Genomic DNA, 17,729 nt, shown 5'->3' with positions numbered 1-17,729 from the left:
AAATATTTATTTATTTTTTTTAGTTCTTGGCGGACACAACATCTTTGTTTGTATGTGGTGCTGAGGATCGAACACGGGCCGCACGCATGCCAGGCGAGCGCGCTACCGCTTGAGCCACATCCCCAGCCCAGAATTGGGATTTGAGCCCCTGTTTTTCTGCTTCATAAACAGACAAATATCTGTGGGTGTTAATTCTGAATACTATAGGAAGAAGAATTCTTTTCATTGAACCCATTCATTCAGCAAGTAGGTACTGAGCACCTTCATGGCACAAGGGACTGGGCCTTGGCTTCATTCTTTTGCTTCAACCAAACCAGGTCAGCTTTTATCATTTTCACATTACAGCTCTCAACAAAAGTCTAAGATTTTATTGTTTTAAGAAAACAGGAAGGTCTAGGGCAAAAATAACTTTCAAAAAACAGTTTCTCTAGGGAATAAGGAGCCATGCACAGGTTTTTTTGTTTGTTTGTTTGTTTTTGTTTGTTTGTTTGTTTTGTGTGTATAATTGTTATTGTTTTGTTTTGATACTGGGGATTGAACTCAGAGGCACTCAACCATTGAGCCACATCCCCAGCCCTATTTTGTATTTATTTAGAGACAGGATCTCACTGAGTTACTTAGTGCCTCACTAAGTTGCTGAGGCTGACTTTGAACTTGTGATTTTCCTAACTCAGCCTCCCAAGTCGCTGGGAATATAGGCATGTGCCACCATGCCCAGCATGCACTGCTTTTAAATGGGGCAGACATGCTTAGGTTTGGGTTTTAGAAAGACCCCTGTGGTGACTGGAGATGTAGTTTAGGGGGAGAGTGTTTGCCTAATGTATGAGGCCCTGGGTTCTATCTCCATCACTGCAGAAAGAAAAAAAAAGAAAAGAAAAGAAAAAAGAAAGNTTTTTTTTTTTTTTTTTTTTTGTGTGTGTGTGTGTGTGTGTGTTTTGTACCAGGGATTGAACCCAGGGTGCTTAACCCTTGAGCCCTTTTTATTTGTATTTAGAGACAAGGTCTCACTGATTTGCTTAGCAATTCACTAAGTTGCTGAGGCTGGTTTTGAACTCTGATCCTCCTGCCTCAACCTCCAGAGCCACTGGGATTACAGGCATGCTCCACCACGCCCAGCTTAAATGCATTTTGACATGATATTTTCAACTTATCATGGGTTTTCAGGAAGTAGTAACCTCATTGTAAGTAGAGAAGCATCTGTATTTATTTGTTTATTTATTGTAATATTTATTTTTTAGTTGTAGTTGGACACAATACCTTTATTTTTAAAAATTTTTATGTGGTGCTGAGGATCGAACCCAGGGCCTTGCACATGCTAGGCAAGTGTCCTATTGCTGAGCCACAACCCCATCCCCAACATCTGTATTTGCTGAATAAATAAAATACCCAGGTTTCTGGTGGAAACTGGAATGAAGGGATGAGGGGAGGACCTGGGCTGTATTGAGTTTGGAGTGCCTGTGGGCAGCTGGCTGTGCAGGTCTGCAGTTCCAGAGAAAGGGCAAGGCTGGAAGTCCATGTCAATGAACCTTTTGAGAGGGACTCATCAATGATGATGGCCTTCCTTCCTGTAGGCCCCATATCTCCACCTCAGTCACCTTTTTTGAAGCAAGCTACCTTGTCTAAGCTGGGCTGAGAGGACTGGGTAGACACAGGACCAAGTCTCCAAGGTATGATGGACTTCATCGTAAGTAGTGGGGGGGACTGCCCTCACCATGCTGTCTCTCTTGTTGGCCTCAGAAATGCTACACTCCCCACTGCCCTGTACTGGCTGCAAGCCCGGCGGGGACATCCCAGATGTCTTCATCAGCTACCGAAGAAACTCAGGCTCCCAGCTGGCCAGGTAAGGAGGGGTAGGCAGCAGGCATCCTGGGCTTTGGGGAGAGGCCAGGGTGGTGACACAGGGCCTCTCTGCAGTCTCCTGAAGGTGCACCTACAGCTGCATGGCTTCAGTGTCTTTATCGATGTGGAGAAGCTAGAAGCAGGCAAGTTTGAGGACAAGCTCATCCAGAGCGTCATGGGTGCCCGCAACTTTGTGCTGGTGTTGTCACCTGGGGCCCTGGACAAGTGCATGCTGGACCATGACTGCAAGGACTGGGTGCACAAGGTAGGTGTTGACCTGTGCCTCTGCCATCCCAGTACTGGCCCAAGGCCCAGGGGACTGAGTTCCCCTTCTATCCCTTCTTTTCTACACACCCAGCAACACTTGGCCCCAGAACACCTCTCTGGCCCAGCTGGAAGTTGGGAGCCACAGCTCTGACTGGAATGCAGCTTTAGCAAACCACTTTGGATCTCTCTCTCTTTTTTTTTTAACATTTATTTTTTAGTTATAGGTGGACACGATACCTTTATTTTATTTTTATGTAGTGCTGAGGATTTAACCCAGTGCCCCACACATGCTAGGCAAGCAGTCTATCATTGAGTCACAACCCCAGCCCCCACTTAGGATCTTGAACCTCGGTTTTCTCATCTACAAAAGGGGATAACTTACCCATGCTGTTCACCTTGTAGGATTATTGTGAGTGTCAGAGGGGGATGAAAATGCTTTGCAAAATAACCTCTGTGAGGCAGAAGAGAGTACAGTGACAGGCAGTTAGGAATCATTGTTAAGAACATAAAACTGGAAGTTTGGATCTTGGCTCTGGCCTTGGGCAAATTACTTAACTCCAAGGAACTTCATATTTATTACTGTAAAGTGGAGACAATAATAGTAGCAACTCCCTAGGATACTGTTACAAGGATTAAAAGAGCTAAACTGAAGTGCTTAGCAGAATGTCTGGCACATAGTGATTGCTCAATAATGACAGCTATTATTATTATTATGCCGATTGTATCTGTTTAATTCACCATTATATATTCAATGTATGACACCTAATAGGAACTTAGAATATTTATAGAATAGCTGGTTGTAGAGGTGTACATCTATAATCCCAGCGACTTGGGAGGCTGAGGCAGGAGGATTGCAAGTTCCAGGTAAGCCTTGGCAACTTAATAAGGCCCTAAGCAACTTAGTGAAACCTTGTCTCAAAATAAAAAATAAAAAGTGCTGAACTTGTGGCTCAGTAGTTAAGCATCCCTGGGTTCAATCTCTAGTATATATAAAAAAGAAGAATACTTATAGAATGAATGGATAGATGGAAACATATCGCATCTTCAAGTTAATCATTAATCACTCAAAAAGAATTGAGGGTTGGAGCTAAGGGATGCCGTAGTTATCTGAGATGGAGTTCTTATCTTCAAGCAGTTCATGAGAAAAGAATGTGCCATCCCTGAGTCAGGTGTGGTGGCTCACACATGTAGTCCCAGCCACTTTGGAGGCTGAAGCAGGAGGATCACTGAGGCAGGAAAAAGGCTGAGACCAGTCTGGGCAACATAGTGAGACCCCTGTCTCTTAATACACACACACACACACACACAGCATATGCTCGCATTGCCTAGATCATATATAAATTGATATAAATGCTAAACTACGTAGATGAACCTGTTAGATCTGTGCTTGAAGCACTGGGAAACAGGGAGCCCGTGATGGGGGAGATGGGCAATGGGTGTTTGGATGGAAGCACTAGAGTGGTCCAGATTGGCAGTTGCGGGGAGGGCCTAGCTCCAGAAGCCATGCAGGAGGAGGCACATACTGGGTCTGGTTTCAGGAGGAGGCTCTGGAACAGGAAGACATCCTGGAGGAACATGGCTGAGGACCAAGAGCAGGCAGCCTTCTGAGCAGGTGGCAGGTAGCCTTCTGAGAGAGGAAGTGTCTGTGAGCTCCATGAGAGTTCAAAGGAAGCTCAAAAGAGTGTATAGAAGCTGGGTGCAGTGGCACGTATCTGTAATCTTAGTAACTTGGGAGGCTGAGGCTGGGTCACAAGTTCAAAGCCAGCCTCATCAACTTAGAATGACTCTGTCTCAAAATAAAAAATTTAAAGGGCTGGGGATGTGGCTCACTGGTAAAGCACTCCTGGGTTCAATCTCTAGTACCAGAAAAAAGTTTATAGAATAATTGAGCCAATGACTAAACAAATGAATGATTTTGATGTGCATCTACTAAGTTTACCAGGTTAGAAGACTTGTCCTGAAGTTTTCATTCTAGCCAGCTGAGGGAACTTGAACAAGTCATTATCCCTTCCTTAGCCAGTCTCTGAATCTGCACAGAGCAATCTCTTTGGTTCTATGTAATTTTACATGAAACAAATTATTCTAAAGACTTGTGATTAAGTGTGACAGGATCAAAATCCATCCAGATGCTCAGCAGAGACACAGCAGGGCTTGGTTGAAACAGGCCTGGACTTAGGCTCTGAAGGCTCCAGTTGTAGGCCTGGCCCCTCCCGGAGTGGGTGTTTGGGTGATTGTTGGGGGGTCCTTTCCTTTCTCTAAGCTTCCTTCTCTTCAGCTGTAAAACCAAGAGGCTCCCAGAAGCCAGTCAGGGTTGAAGTTAGGCTGATTCTTTCTCCAAAAAGTCTCTGCCCCACAAAGGTGCTTGACACCCATTGTCCCAGCAGACAGTGAGGGGGAGGTGGGAGGCAGGGTGGTGACAGCATTTGCCTTGGACTGGTCCCAAAGGCTCCATCATCCCTCTCTGGTTGTTTTTAATGCTTAATTGCTTCTGGTTTTAATCCTCCTTTCCCTGAAGCCACATTTGGTGGGTAATCGATCTGGAAAACCACAAGTGAACTGCACTCAAGAAAGTCACATCCCTGTGGTTCCCCCTTGAAAGGAAAAACATTCAATAAGCACTTACCAGAGTGCCATTAATAGTAAGAAATACCATCAGAACCACCCAGTGAGGTAGGTTGTATTTCCACTTTACAGAGGAAATAAGGACACCGATTACTTCTTAACCATTCACTACATGCTCAGCACTGCGCTCAGCACTTGCCGTGGAATATTGCAGTTATTTTATGCAACAATCCTACAAGATACAGGACTGTCATTAACCTTATTTTATATGTTAGAAAACAGAAACTTTTGAGACCCCATTATTTTTGCTTCTGGTCACAGAGCTTGTGTCAGAGACTCACTAGGAACCTAGATCTGATGATTCCAGAGTGCAGCCCCCTAATTGCTGGGCTGTGTTGCTTTGTTCATTAATTCATTGTTTCATTCTTTCATCCATCAATCAAATAGTTATCTAGGGTTGACCATGGGCAGGACTTTGGGAAAGATGCTAATAAAGTGAGTAAAAAAAACACACAGCCCCTGTCCTTCTGTTTGGCAGAGAAAACAAACATTAAGTAAACTACATGTTAATTAATTTAAATCTGCAACTGTAGCCTGGGCTGCAGAGCCTGAGAGTATATGAGAGGGGAAGCTGACTTGGTCACGGAAGTAGGACAACTTCCCTAGAAAAGTGTTGACTGAGGGCTGGGGCTGGGGCTCAGTGGTAGCACACTTGCCTGGCATGTGTGAGGCACTGGGTTCGATTCTCAGCACCACAGAAATAATTTTTTTTAAATAAAGGTCTATCAACAACTAAAAAAAATATGTTAAAAAAATTGTTGACTGAACTCAAATCCGAAAGATGTGGGGATGTAAGTGAAAGGGCAGAGAAGCATGTTCAAGGTGGAGGAAACAGCATAGGCAGAAGCCCTCGCAGGGAAGGAAGATAACAGAGCTAAGGGTGTAGGTTCTGTGTGTCCGGGAGGATGGGGAAGGGGTAGAGATTAAGAAATGGGCTGTGGCCAACCACACAGGCCTTGCAGTGTGCATTAGAAAGTTTCGTCTTTATTCTAAGAGACAAAGTCTTGAGGAGTTTTAAGTAGGATGTGACATGATCAGATATGTCAGATTTTTCATTTTTCAGAGATTATTCAGGTGAAAAGGCATTTTGGAAAACAAATTAGAGGAGTAAGAGTGGATGAGGAGAGACCTGGTAAATAGGATGGGGTTGGACAAGGCTGGGCAGGGTATAGGTAGAGAAAATTGGTGGAATTGAGAAATAAGTAAGAAGTACAATGGGCAGGGCTCGTGATGGAGCCACATAGATGCAGGGGTGAGATGAATTTCTTTGACAGAAAATTATATGGGTTTTTTCCTACACTAACAACTAATCAATTTTCTGACACCAAGGGGGTGCCCTTCAATTGAGTTTGATCCTGGAGTATCCAACTCCACAGGCTGAAGAGCTGAGTTCCACAAACCCTGACTTCAGTCACAAGTCCTGGGTGCCTAGGCCACCCCCGTCTGACTTGACTATCAGTTTGGCAGTTCTCATGATCACCACCCACCCAGCCCAGTTCAGTTTTTCTCTGTGACTCATTGAACTCAGAAAATCCTTGACTTACTCTTAGTGGGGTTTATTATAAAGGACACAACTCAGGAAAAGCCAAATGGAAACGAATCACAGGGCAGGGTAAGGAGGGCAAGGGGCTTCCCTACCTTCTCCCTGGCACTACCTTCCTGGCTTCTTCACCAACCCAGAAGCTCTTTAAATCCATTGTATAGGGGATTTGATGCATGTTTTATTAAATAGGCATGATTGTTCAATCATTGTTGATGGGGATTGAACCCAACCTGCAGCCCCTCTCCAGATGTCACCTAAGCATGCCGGGGTCTTTCTGGTGACCAGCCCTCTTCCTGACTCTCTTGGCCACTGCCCCGGCTCACCCCTGGCTGGGAGTTATCTCATTAGCAGAAGATGTACTCTTATCACTCAGGAAACTATAGTGGGTTTAGGAGCTCAGTGCCAACTCTGTCCCAAGATCAAATCTTTTTTTCACTGTAGGGGGGTGAAGGAGAAGTTGGGGGGATTTGAAGACCAGTGTCTTGCCTCAGGCTCAGTCCCAGGCCAGCACCCCACTTCCCCCCTACCCCAGCACCTATCTGGCCCTAGGGTTCCTAGATGAGACAGGGGGTTTCTTCCTCTTTTCTCTTCTCCTTTTAGGAGATTGTGACTGCTCTAAGCTGTGGCAAGAACATTGTGCCCGTCATTGATGGCTTTGAGTGGCCTGAGCCCCAGGCTCTGCCCGAGGACATGCAGGCTGTGCTTACCTTCAACGGCATCAAGTGAGCCCCAGGGCCCCAGGGAATGAAAGCCAAGGGGAGTGGGTACACATCACCCCTACAGGCAGCATGAGGATAAAGCAAACAGGCCCCTGGCCAGCAGCTCCATCTGTGCAGCCATCTGATCCCTTGGTCCTTGTGCCCACAGGTGGTCCCATGAGTACCAGGAGGCCACCATTGAGAAGATCATCCGCTTCCTGCAGGGTCGCTCCTCCCGGGACTCATCTGCAGGCTCTGACACCAGTTTGGAGGGTGCTGCACCCATGGGCCCACCTTAACCAGTTTCCAGTTCCCAGTCCCTGCTGTGTCTCCCATTTCCATGGTCCTCCCTGAAGGAACAGCTCTTTAAACAGAGTCAGCCTAGGCTCTTCTCAGGAAATGGCTCTCCCTGTCCCCTACCCTCATGGCCCACTTCAACATCCCCTTCCTCAGTATGTGGAAAGGGAAGGAAGCTGGGCTTGGGGGTGGGGGTTCCTCCTCCCTCAGGCCCTGCCATCAGGTTCTCTGTCCCCCATCCTCAGAGTTGTGTCCCTGCCAAGTTCTGGAAACGCAGGAGACTGAGGGGAGGGTCACGGCATATTCTCTCATACGCCGCTCTGAGAGCAGCCGGCTTGAGTAGGCAGCCTCTGACGGAAATCAGGGCCATGTGCAGGCCCTGGGCAAGGGCCTGCACCTGGGAGGCAGCCATGGACAGGCCCCTCAATGGCTGTTCGTGGGCCCTGATGCCACTTCCTACTGTCTCGTGGCCTTGCCCTATAACCACTCAGTGCCCCTCCCAGCCTTCCTCACAGCTGGGGTCAAGGTTGAGCTGAGCCGGCCCACAGGCTGTATATGCCTCGGTTACTTTGCTGTGCTTGTGCATGGGAGCTTCCTACCAGGGCCCAGTTCTGGGCAGGGAGGCCATGTCTCAAAGCCCACCTACCCCAGGCCTTGGTGCTCTGCTTAAGATGCCTGACCATCCAGGCCCTATTGGCTTCCCCAGCTCCTCACCCACCCAGGGCTTCCCACCCACTTGCTCAGGGAAGAGGGGGACCAGGCACCCCCAACCCCCGGCAGCCCCAGTAGCCTGGACAGCACCTGCAGCTCTGTGGAAAGAAGCAAGATCCTGAAGGGCAAGGGTGATGACCTAGCGGTTTCTCACAATGTCAAGTGCATTCAGGAATCTTGTTAAAATTCAATTCAAGAGACCTGAGGCAGGGCCTGAGAGTATGCATTTCCCACAAATCCCTGGGCAAACCGATGCAGGTGGTCAAGGGACCACACTAAGCAGAAAGTCCTTCACAAATCTTTTGTCATTTCCCAAACATTCCACTCCTGGTTTCTGTAATCATCACAGCAACCCTGTCCAGTACTGTCCCCCTGTACTAGAAAGTAAGGAAGAAAGACCGAGTGATAAATCCCATTTTTCAAATCATTATCGGTAGCCCCAGGATTCAGAGCCAGGTATCCCAGCACCCAGGTCACTGCAGATGGACTGGGCTGATGATTCCTGAGAATCGTCTTGGCGGATGAACCTCTGCAGGGCTGTGGCTTCTCCCATGCTTCAGAGAATCTAGCAGTGGGGGATAGGTTTTAGCCAAAAGGCTGACCCAGGGGTCATACAGAAATAGCTAGGGAGAAATGTCCCTGTGGCCCTCCCTCCACTAGAGTAGGAGGGCAAGAAATGCCCTCCCTCCAATAACCCACACTTCAGCTAGTGGGGTCGGCTGTTACCTGCCCTGTACTTCCTTCTGGGGGCAGTGGGTTCACACCTCAGGGCTGGCTCAGCTCCTAGACCCCAGCCCTGCAGAGCTGGCCAGGTTTCTCCTTGCTTTTGGACCACATCATCAGGAAGCCAGAGATCTCATTGCAGGCTTGGGACTCCTTCCTTCCACTCTCCACCCTCCCCTTGTCTTAAGTGGATCCTGGCCCAATTCTGGCTTTGACCATACACCATCCTCTCCCAGACACTCAGCCCAAGTGCATGCTAGTTCAAGCCCAGGATTCTGTCCTGGATGTGACAGACGAAGCAGACTGGATAGTTGCCCTCACACAGTAGTCACTAATACAGCGTCTGCATACTCCCAGGGGGATCTTTCTGCCTTTTTGTCCCTATGGGTAGTACTCAGAGAAGTTCCTGGTTTTTCTTCAAGCACACGCTCCACCACTGTCCACCTCCACTGTCCAGCCTTCTGCCCCGTCCTCTGTCTCTCCAGGCAATCAGGAGCCTATTTCTGGCTCCAGACAGAGCAACTGAACTGAGGAGCCTGTCCCAGCCAGGCCAGTATGTTCAGGGGTGGTGGCCGCCTCTGCCATGTCAAACACTGCTCAGATTGCAGCTAGGGCAAACAGCTGGGCCCTTAACCTCCACCTTAGAGCTCATCCTGAGATAGGGCTCAGAAGTAGCACCCCTCCCACAGCCTGCTCTGACTCAGGTCTGCAGAGTCAAGGTTTTTTGCTTGTCTGGGCTATAGACATTACCCCCAGATTAAGGCTGAGTTAACAAGGTCCCTACCCCACCTCACCTGTCCCTCTAAGAGCTGCTCAGGGACATTCAGAAATCAAAAGTCCAGCCACAATTCATTCATCCTTCTCTTTAGCCTATGAAGATAGGCATCTCATCCTAGAATGTGTCCTGGAAGGTCCATCCAGGTGTGGTTCCCACATTCAGACTATTTGGGGGCATTGCTGATCTAGCCTTTCCTAGAGGAGACTGCTCAAGTCACACAGCTATCCAGAGTAGAGCCCGGCCTCAGGCCAGCTCAGCCCCATGGTGCGGGGGGTCAGGGAGGCAGAAGTCTGGCAACAAGGGCCCAGGCTGCAGGGGCTCTAGCCAGCCCTGAACTACCCATTTCACCTGCATGATTTTTCAGCCAGCAAACTGGCTAACAGGGCAGATGAGAAAGTAGGGAAAAATGGCAGCAGGCCAAGCCCCCAAGGGCAGTTCTGGTTTGAAGACTGAAGTAGCCCCTGATTTGGGTCTGCTAGGGGACTTATGGGTCCTCATCAAAGCCAGTGCTTTAATATTAAATAAGATTCTACCTTTCAACTTCAGGTCCAGACCTTCCTACCTCCCTAGAAATGGGTCCCTCATTCTCTGGGAAGCTCTGGTCCATGAATCATATGGAAAATCAGGTTCAGCTCCCAGTAGACCTACAGAGACACAGGGATGGGCTTGGCACATGACTGCTGAAGCGCTCAGCAACAACAGGTGTCAGAGGGCTGTGTCAACGAAAACTGATCCTGCCTGGTGTAGCCAGGAAGATCAGCGTAGGTGCTTCTGGAAAGTGCATCTCACTGACCCTCAGGAAGAGGCAGCCAGAGCCCTGCCCAAGGTTTCCTGCTGGCGTCTTCCAAGTCTTGCAGCTTATCACCTGACAGCTCAGGAGCCGGATAGCCACACCCAGGACCAACCCCACAGGTAGCCCAGGGGCTCCCTACCCAGCCCAGCAGCAGCAGATGGCTGGAGTCTGACCTATGGTAAGCAGACCAGGAAAACAGAGGGCCCCAAATACAATGCCTTAGAGACCAGAAGATTCCTTTTGGTTTGATTCAATTAATTTATTGTGATTGGCACAGTTAAGCCCAGGGGTGCAAAGGTTGTAGTCAAGGATTGAGTCCATCCACAGTGACAGTAGCATTCTCTCTCTAGGGGAGCCATGCTCTCCCAACCCCTCCCGCACCGCCCCAAGGCTGGCACTAATAGATAATATAGTCATCATTAAGGAATGATTGGCAGCTGCTGTACACATCAGGAACACACACTCCATTGGTCCCTGAGGTCTCATTCTACTCAGGATTCCTCCCCTAAAGGGTTCCAAGTGATGGATGGCATAAAAAAGTAATCAGACCCCTGCTGCCTGCCCTGGAGTGGGCCTGTCAGATTGGGATTCTAAATTCTAGACAGAGGCTGGCTCAGTTCTGGACCAGGTGGTACCTTGAATGAGCTTGACCACCTTGTCTAAGAAGTGCTGCCCTCTGAGGGGAGCTGTAGCTCAGCTGTGGGCTGGCTCCTAGATGCAGACTCGCAGTCAGTGTGTTCATTCTGCTCCTCTTGCCCTCTGTCCTTTGGCACAGGCAGATCAGGGGTTCTAGGAAATGTTCTGGAATTCAGAGTGAGGATTAGCCCTTTCCAGCACCCTGTAAAAGAACAGAGAGAGGGTTCCGATTTGACAAGAATCCTCGACTCCTGTCTGGAAAAGTGACACAGGATTCACTCAGGTGGGCTGTCCTAGTGTCCTCTCCTGAATTCCTCCCTCCCCAAGCTGTAAGGTAAAGGACACTATCCAGTGATAGATGTTTCTGGAAAATAACTCTTAAGTCATCAGTGGCTCCAGGTGCAGTAGTGCAGGCCTAGAATGTCAGCTACTTGTGAGGCTAGTGCAGGAGGACTGCTTGGGCAGTTTAATGAGACCCTGTCTCATAAAAATAAAAAGGGGGCTGGGGTTGAGGCTCAGTGGTATAGAGCACTTGTCTAGCATGTGTGAGGCCCTGGGTTCGATTCTCAGCACCACATATAAATAAAATAAAGGTCCATTGACAACTAAAAAAAAATAAAATAAAAATAAAAGGGACAGAGGTGTAGCTCAGTGGTAGTACACTCCAGGTTCAATCCCCAGTGCCAACAATAAAAGAGACAAAGGGGGAAGAAGTCAGTGAGTTGGGCTTCCCTGTGGCCCAGCCACCAGGACAGAGGAAGCTTTGTGGAGTCCCTTTAACACAGTTCTGCTGCCCATAGTTCCACCTGTAAAATGGGAATGGAAGGAAGTGAGGGGACCTGGGGAGGTAACAGCTTGGCCACAAATTAGCCTGATCCTTCCCTACCTGCCCCTCTGCCTGGCCCTTGGAGAATGGCTCCTGGAGGATTAGGCAGCCATCTGCAAGGGGGCAATCAGCCAGGAGGGGACACCCACAGGGGAAGAGGTAGAAATGATGCTGCCATTTCCAGGTAGGAGTGGGAGGAAGAGGAAACCTTTTAAGATAAAGGGCTCCATTATGAACATGGGTTTAGGGCCTACATTACCCGATCAAAATGGCTGGGATGAAGAGGAGACCAGCTCCCAGGAGGAAGGGGAAGCCCTTCATGAAGTTCAGAGTGGCTGGATAGAGTGAGTTGAAGATCCCGGAGGCTGCCAGCATGGCCAAGCTGCTCACACAGGCCATAGCGGAAAAGAGAGCACCTGCAAAGAAATAAATGGCACACTCTGAGGGCTGGGGTGAAGCTCAGCAGTGGAGCACTTGCCTATCATGTGCAAGGCCCTGAGTTCAACCTCTAAAACAGGAAGGAAAAAGAAAGAAGAAAAAAAAAAAAAAAGCCAAGTTCCAGAGTTCAAAAGATTCAGGGTAAAATCCTGGTACCACCATACCACTTCACAGCTGTGAGACCCAGGGCAAGTCACTTAACCTCTCCCTCACCTGTAAATCCTACCACATCATGATAAAGATTCAGTAATGTCATGCATGGAAAGCATCCCCCACAAAAGGGCGACTACATTAGTGACTGCTTTTAAATCCACAATAAAAGTACATGTGATAGCTTCTAATGAAAGCCTGATGGAAATGGTGTTTGGGGGAGGGGGTTATCCTCTTTGGAATCACCTCCTGTTTGGCATTAACTGCTGATATGATTCCCAGTTCCAATACTCAGTGGCTTATCCTGATGGGTTTCTGTTCCCCCTCCTGTGAAATAAGCCTAACAACTATTTCAAAGTTTGTCAGCAACTTAAAGCTCACACATAAAGCACGTATCCCAGCGTGCCTGCTGGAGGTAGCTAGTAAATAAAGGCTGTTTTCTCCTTTTCCCCTTGACATGTCTGGGCTCAGTGAAAAGTGTTGGGAAGAAAGCTTACTGAGTGAGTGAATGAAGGCAGCTGGGTTCTGGAGACACCTGAGCCCATAGTGGGTTGTGTAAGCCACCAGGTGTCCATCAACAGATCCAGGGCAGATGTTTCCAGACTAAAGTATAAGGACCCAGAGGTCGAAGGAGCTGTCTTACAGCTATGCCACATAAGCAGTTTGCACACATAAGCAATGATCGAAGAGAAATTAAGATTAAACTGTCAGGCTGTCAGAGCTGAAGGGCCTGCAGATGTCACCAAGAGCAAACCACTCGTTACACAGAAGGAAACTGAGGCCCATGACAGAGCCAGGGCTGAACCCCAGCTCCCAAGAACCACTGCTGTTAAAACAGACCTCGGTGTGCATCCCAGCTCCACCATTTACTGAGTGACCTTGATTGAACCAAGTTAACCCTCTGGGGCTGTTTCTTCACCTGACAATTGGGAACAATGAAACCAAGGTTACAAGTTTGCTCATTTCCTCTGGGTTTGTACACTCTGACCCCAAGGAATCAGGAAACTCCAAAATCATCATGGATGGAAGAACTGAGGTCTGCAAAGAGTAAACCTTCCACGCCAGTTATCAAGTGCTGCTGAATGCAAAAACCCAGCCCTCCACCAGAACCTAGGCCATCTGACAGAAGTGCATTCGTCTTGGCCACTTCCCCAGCATGGGAGGAAGGTAGGCTGTTCCCTAGCCTGGCTGCCCAGTTCAGCCAACACTGGGCTTGAGGAACAAGATGCAGACTGATTCTGATACTTACCCTGCTCAGACTCACCCACCAGCTTGGAGAGTTTGGCCCGGATGATAGGTGTGATGACTAACGACAGAAAGAGCAAGCCATATCCTGTGGAGAAATAAAGACACATCAGGAAAGTGGGGTCAGGGAGAGGCAGCAGGGCTCCTATACATACCCATATGGGACTTAAGTTAGACCCAGGAAGTTCTTCCTTGATGGTGAAGGTAGGGAGAGCATCCTTCTCTGTGCTCACCTATCCGCTATCTGTTTCAAGAATGAGTGCTGATTCCCACCACTGGCTTTGTTGTCAGAATGCCTCTTATGGCCGCTATAGGCATCACCCACCCATGGAGCAGTCAGGAGGGAGGTGGCAGGGCACAGGAGCATAGACTTTGGAGGCAGCTCCAAGTTCAAAACCTGATGCCATTGCTTACCATGTGTGGGACCTTGGGTACCTCCCTGAGCCCAACTCCCAGCCTATAAAAGGAAGATTATAAGACATCCATCTGCAGTATAGGGGGCTGAATAACACCCACAAAAGGTATCAGGTCCTAAATCCTGGAATCTGTAAATGATGCCTTATTTAGAAAATGGGTCTTTGCAAATGTGATTAAGGTAAGAATCTTAAGAAGGAAAGATTATCTTGGATGATCAGGTTGGGCCCTAAATGCAATCTACATATCCTTTCCAGTAGAGGGAGATTTGACATAGATAGAATGGAGAAGTCACAGAGATAAGAAGGCAATGTGTCCACAGAGGCAGAAACTGGTGATGTGATCATGTGTGAGGAGTGCCAGCAGCCACCAGAAGCTGAAAGAGGTGAGAAACGGATTCTCTTCTAGAGCCTTCGAAGAGAGCACTGGCCTTATCAACTTCTAATTTCAGTCTAGCAATACTGATTTGGGACTTTTGGCTTCCAAAACTGTGAGAGAATAAATTTCTGTTGTTTTAAGCCACCCAATTTGTGGTAATTTTTGTTTTTTGAAGTACCAGGGATTGAAAAGGTGCTCAGAGTTATACCACTGAGTTATATCCCTAGTCCTATTTATTTATTTACTTTAATTTTGAGACAGTCTGGCTAAGTGGCTGAAGGCTGGCTTTGAACTTGCCTCCTGCCTTGGTCTCCTGAGTTGCTGGGGTTGTAATAATTGTTATTACATTTGTAATAATTTGTTACAGCAACCTTAGGAAACATACACAGGGTAAAGAGGTGACAACTATAAAAAATGCAGTAAGTACACAGTAAATATACAGCACAGTAAGGACATAGTAAATATGAGCTCCTTTTCCTTTTGCATTTAGTTACTTATAGACATACCCTGTTTTCTTCAGAACTATTCTTCCTACATGACTGTTGTGTCCTCAACAAAATTTCAGATTCTTAGAGGACAGTGTATCCTCCAAAGTCAGTATATGATGAAGCACCCCAAGACCTCTTTGGGGTCAGGACCCCCAAATTCCACTCTGCTAAGACTCTCAGAATAATGGCAGTAACTTCATCCTCTCTGCACCCCCAAGGGCTGCAGGTATGAATGAAAGGTACCTGGACCCCCACCTTCATTGTCAATCAAGAAACTGAGTTAAGAAATCTGTTACTATTGAATGGTTGACTTTGTACACAACATATTTTAGGGCTCTAACAAAATAAATCTGTCCCTTTAAAATAGTTATTTCTTTACTCCTTTGCTAGCCACCCAACTGGAAGCCAAAAAAAAAAAAAAAAAAAGTGATGAGGAAGCAGGGAAGAGAGGAACTAAGCAAGCAGCAACTTCCTGTGGTCTGAGAAGACTGGCTTTTTAAAAATAAATAAATAAAAATAAAAGTAGACTGAGATATTTGAGGCAGGACCTGTGGTTCTTATCAGAGAAATGAGTATCCAGGCATTAATGGCATGGACTTTGTTTAAGAGCACCATGGATAGGCTACGGGAGGCCAAGGGGTGAAGCAATTAGTGTATGAGCCATACTTTTGTCTTTTGCTCTAATTACTAATAATATTTATGGTTGATAATGTGCATTAATTACTTTGGCTACTTAAAGGCTATATTTTCCATCTATCAAAGATGGCATTTTTCTGGGCTGGGGTTGTGGCTCAGTGGTAGAGCACTCACCTAGCATGTGTGAGGCACTGGGTTGATCCTCAGCACCACATAAAAAATAAATAAATAGCTGGGCACGGTGGCCCATGCCTATAATCCCAGCAGCTCGGGAGGCTGAGGCAGGAAGATGGCAAGTTCAAAGCCAGCCTCAGAAACAGTGAGGCACTAAGCAACTCAGTGAGACCCTGTCTTTAAAGAAAATACAAAATAGGGCTGGGGATGTGGCTGAGTGGTTGAGTGCCCCTGAGTTCAATCCCCAGTACCTAAATAAATAAAAGGTATGGTGTCCATCTACAACTAAATATATATATATATATTTTAAATTGATGGTATTTTTCTGGGTTTTTTAGTTATCTGTCCTCTGGTGCAGGCTGTGGGTATAACTTAGGTTTCCAAAGACACAGGTCTGAACTATATTCAGGAGCAGTGAGTGGGCTGGCCCCCAATTTTCACCCACTGCCTCTGGGACTAGCTGTCCCTGAGCCCACATACTTTACCTGTGAACATGAGAGCTGTGATGGTAGCAAATGCAAAGACCACCATCCCCAGAATGTTGAAGGTTAGACCAATCTCAGCCACCCAGCTGTCTGCCAGGCAGCACTGCAGGAGCCGCAGGCCCAGCAGGCTGGTGAGGTAGGGGAGGTGCTGAGCTGCAGAACCATAGCCAATCAGCTTGGAGTCCCAGCAGAGGGGTGTGCTCAACTCATAGATGGTCAGGATGTCCTGAGCCCCAAAGTGCACAGTGATCACCACGAAGAAAGCCAATGAGTATAGGGCTAAATGCTTCCTGGACTTCTCCGGGGCTGGAGACAGGTAGAGGTGGACGATGGATCTGTGGTGACGGAGGGTGAATAGCCGGGTGGACTTTGGCTCTTTCAAGGTCTCATCAAAGCAGAATGCTGCATATAGAGTCATGACTATTAGCAAGGCCAAGGCCAACCAGAAGGGGTTGGCATAACCCTGGGCCCGGAGCCAGTGACCCCCAAGGAGGCTTGCCAACATTCCAGCCACGCCAATGCACGCTTCCAGCAGAGCCATCCGGAAGGTGCGGCTGTGATTAGAGCTGACATCGGCTATGGAGGCAAAGCCAGCAGCCAAAAGCCCACTGAAGTCACCGAGGAGAGCACAAAGGATGCGGCCTAGCACAAAGTAGCCGACATGGAGTTGCAGCTGCACCACAAAGATGGACACCACAGCTTGGAGCAGCAGGCCAAGTGAGGCCAACACCAGCAGAGGGCGGCGGCCCACCTGGTCACTCCAGGCTCCAAGCAACGTGGACGAGAAGAGATCCACCAGGAAACCGCCCACATTCATGTACAGGGTCCAGTGGGAGGTAAGGGTTTCCACTTCCTGCGGGAACACAATTACTAGGATATGACTCCTCACTGGTCGCCTACTGCCCCCAGCATTGCCATCCTGGGAGATACAGGGTTGAGAACTTTCTTTGGAGACCTAAACCTCAGAGAATCTTCATACAGTCTCAAAAACGGTCACCGTGGGGGACGATGGGACACGGAAACGGCCCCATTCCCCTGCCTTTACCCCTTTGTTAATTGCCCAAGACAGGTTTTCTCTGGATCAACAGCCCGCATCCCTTATGCTGCAATTCTAAGGCAGAACCCCTGTGCTCCGCCCCGCGCACCCTGCAATCGCAAACCCCGCCTCGGACACCCCCCACCATCCCGCAGGCCCCGCCCCTCGGCAGCCCCCACGCTCCAGGCCAGGGCCCGCCCCCAGCCCTCCCCACCTTCCCGCAGGCCCCGCCCCTCGGCAGCCCCCACGCTCCAGGCCAGGGCCCGCCCCCAGCCCTCCCCACCTTCCCGCAGGCCCCGCCCCTCGGCAGCCCCCACGCTCCAGGCCAGGGCCAGCCCCCAGCCCTCGCCACGCTGTTACCGTCATCCTGGGGTCCACGGTTTGGTTTCCACAGTGCCCTCGGTCGCGAGTGCCATTGTAGCCGAGGTCGACGCTGAAGCGATGCCACAGATACTGCGTGGTGATCGGACTCTGCAGGACCAAGGCAAAGTTCCCCAGGAAGACGAGGGGCTCCACGGGGCCGCGGAACAGCACGGGCGCCGCGCGCCGGGT

At 48.7% G+C, this 17,729-nt stretch overlaps 2 protein-coding genes across 3 annotated transcripts in view; one reads left to right on the top strand and one right to left on the bottom strand.

The window, feature by feature from the left end:
* The window catches only part of Sarm1 (sterile alpha and TIR motif containing 1), a 23,337-nt gene extending 10,562 nt beyond the window's left edge, over nucleotides 1-12,775 (top strand). The window contains exons 6-9 of one of the 2 annotated variants that reach the window (XM_015501125.2): nucleotides 1,738-1,840; nucleotides 1,915-2,104; nucleotides 6,872-6,993; nucleotides 7,139-12,775. In XM_015501125.2, the coding sequence (XP_015356611.1) occupies nucleotides 1,738-1,840; nucleotides 1,915-2,104; nucleotides 6,872-6,993; nucleotides 7,139-7,268 (545 nt within the window). In that variant the 3' untranslated portion in view covers nucleotides 7,269-12,775. The remainder of the gene's footprint in view (nucleotides 1-1,737; nucleotides 1,841-1,914; nucleotides 2,105-6,871; nucleotides 6,994-7,138) is intronic. The other variant, XM_048794220.1, reaches the window with a different exon arrangement.
* Slc46a1 (solute carrier family 46 member 1) lies at nucleotides 10,516-17,729 on the bottom strand (the record flags this gene model as incomplete). The annotated part of the gene is made up of 5 exons (XM_015500944.2): nucleotides 10,516-11,109; nucleotides 11,993-12,149; nucleotides 13,571-13,654; nucleotides 16,142-16,994; nucleotides 17,538-17,729. Coding segments are annotated over 5 exons (1,335 nt in total), but the record flags the coding sequence as incomplete, so codon positions are not given.

This window comes from Marmota marmota, unplaced genomic scaffold, assembly GCF_001458135.2.
Source record: "Marmota marmota marmota unplaced genomic scaffold, marMar, whole genome shotgun sequence".
In the NCBI taxonomy this organism is placed as follows: Eukaryota; Metazoa; Chordata; class Mammalia; order Rodentia; family Sciuridae; genus Marmota; species Marmota marmota.
The sequence above is the reverse complement of the archived record's forward strand: the minus strand, read 5'-3'. Positions and strand labels throughout refer to the sequence as shown.